The sequence below is a fragment of the Pyxicephalus adspersus genome, chromosome 10, assembly GCF_032062135.1.
Source record: "Pyxicephalus adspersus chromosome 10, UCB_Pads_2.0, whole genome shotgun sequence".
NCBI lineage: Eukaryota > Metazoa > Chordata > Amphibia > Anura > Pyxicephalidae > Pyxicephalus > Pyxicephalus adspersus.
The window spans coordinates 6,482,382-6,484,237 of NC_092867.1; the positions used below are offsets into that span (position 1 = coordinate 6,482,382).

General features: G+C 36.9%; 1 protein-coding gene across 1 annotated transcript in view; it reads left to right on the forward strand.

Moving 5' to 3' along the window:
* The first annotated feature begins 1,046 nt into the window (after nt 1-1,046).
* LOC140339896 (alpha-2-macroglobulin-like protein 1) overlaps nt 1,047-1,856 on the forward strand; it is a 41,408-nt gene continuing 40,598 nt past the window's right edge. Inside the window, exon 1 of the mRNA XM_072424809.1 lies at nt 1,047-1,097. Within this exon, the coding sequence (XP_072280910.1) occupies nt 1,077-1,097 (21 nt within the window). The 5' untranslated portion in view covers nt 1,047-1,076. The remainder of the gene's footprint in view (nt 1,098-1,856) is intronic.

Genomic DNA, 1,856 nt, shown 5'->3' on the forward strand with positions numbered 1-1,856 from the left:
GAACAGCAAAAGGGAGGAAATTTGTGAATTTAATACAAGATAATTTTATGGTACAGTTTATAGAAGCCCCAACTAGAAATCAAATTCTGCTGGACCTAGTTCTTTCTAACAATGCAGAGCTTATAACAAATGTGCATATAAATAGCAGCTGGGAAAAATTAAGGTCGACAAAGCATCAGGACCTGATGGATTACATCCACATGCCCTCAAAGAGCTAAGCTCAGTTATTTCAAAGCCATTATTTCTAATTTTTAGAGACTCTTTAGACACTGGCAAGGTACCGATGGATTGGCGTAAGGCCAATGTGGTTCCTATCTTCAAAAAGGGAGCAAAGTCATTACCAGGTAACTACAGACCCGTTAGTTTAACCTCCATAGTTGGAAAGGTCTTATAGAGTTTGATAAAGAGCCACATAGAGGAGTTTCTGCTGGAAAATAATATTATAAGTGATAGTCAGCGAGGCTTCAAGAAAGACAGAGGTTGTCAAACAAATTTACCCTCTTTTTATGAGGAAGTAAGTAAACAGGTAGACAGTGGAATAGCAGTTGATATAGTGTACTTGGACTTTGCTAAAGCATTTGACACCGTACCCCACAGACGGGTAATATGCAAGTTTGGGTCGATAGGTTTAGAAAAGTCAATCTGTGAATGGATAGAGAACTGGCTTAAAGATCGCACCCAGAGAGTTGTAATTAATGATTCATACTCTGAATGGTCTAAAGTTATTCAGTTCAGTGTTGGGACCTTTACTGTTTGCCATCTTTATAAATGATATAGAGTTTGGGATTAAAAGTACCATTTCTGTGTTTGCAGATGACACAAAAAAAGAATATTCTCTAATCAATCATTAGTCCTTCACCTATTCAGGGACCCTTTCCCTGTTGAAATTAACACTATTTGACTCTTTGAAAAAATTTCTTTTTCATTCTTAAAATCTAACCTTTTTCCATTATATCCAAAATGATCATTTTGCCAGGAAGTTGTTGTGTCGTGTAAGATATATAGCTCATATCCCTGTAATAACACACTGTTGTTATTCCACAGCACATTTAAGGTTCCCATGTTTTGATGAGAACATGAAGCAGGTTGTAAGAAATGTAAGTATTGTTTTTTTAAATTGATTCTTCAAATTTATGACTTCATGACTTCATTGTTAAAATCATACTTTTAGGCTTCAGGCAGTTTACTGTACAGTGGCCATGTCTTTGATTCAAAATTGAACTCCAGGACAAAATAATAAATTCAAAATAATAAAATTGTCTCATAATATGCCGCATTTGTATGACCTGCCATACTAATATAGTATCCCCCACGTGCACAGCTTGGATCATGAGAATGGTCTTCAACCACCTGCAAAATGACTGGAAAGCTTTCCTATTATGTCCTACGTAGTGTGTATTATACGAAGGTTTCCCTCAAAGACTGGTGGAGCTTCATAACTGGCAAAGCGGTTAGGTATTTGGTCACAGTCACCTGCTCGAATATTGAAAAAATGGAAAAGTCTTTCAACACCTGCTTGTCACACCTACATGAGTTTGAAGGACACCCAATTCCAAATCATAGGTATTAATATAGTGTTTTCCCCCACCTCCACCATTGCAGCTATACCGGCCTTCTCGTTTCTTCTCTCATTTAGATAACATTTACATTGTTTGGCCAAATATTTCTGGACAGTGGACCAACATTTTTATATGTCTTATGTTGGAAAACTCATTCCAAAAACATTAATAGAGAATGAGCTTCCCTGGGCGGGTTTGTGGGAACCTGTGCCCATGAAGCTAAAATATTTGTGAGGTCAGGTATTGATGTTGGATGAGAACACCTGTCCCAAATATGTTTATTAGAATTAAGATCAG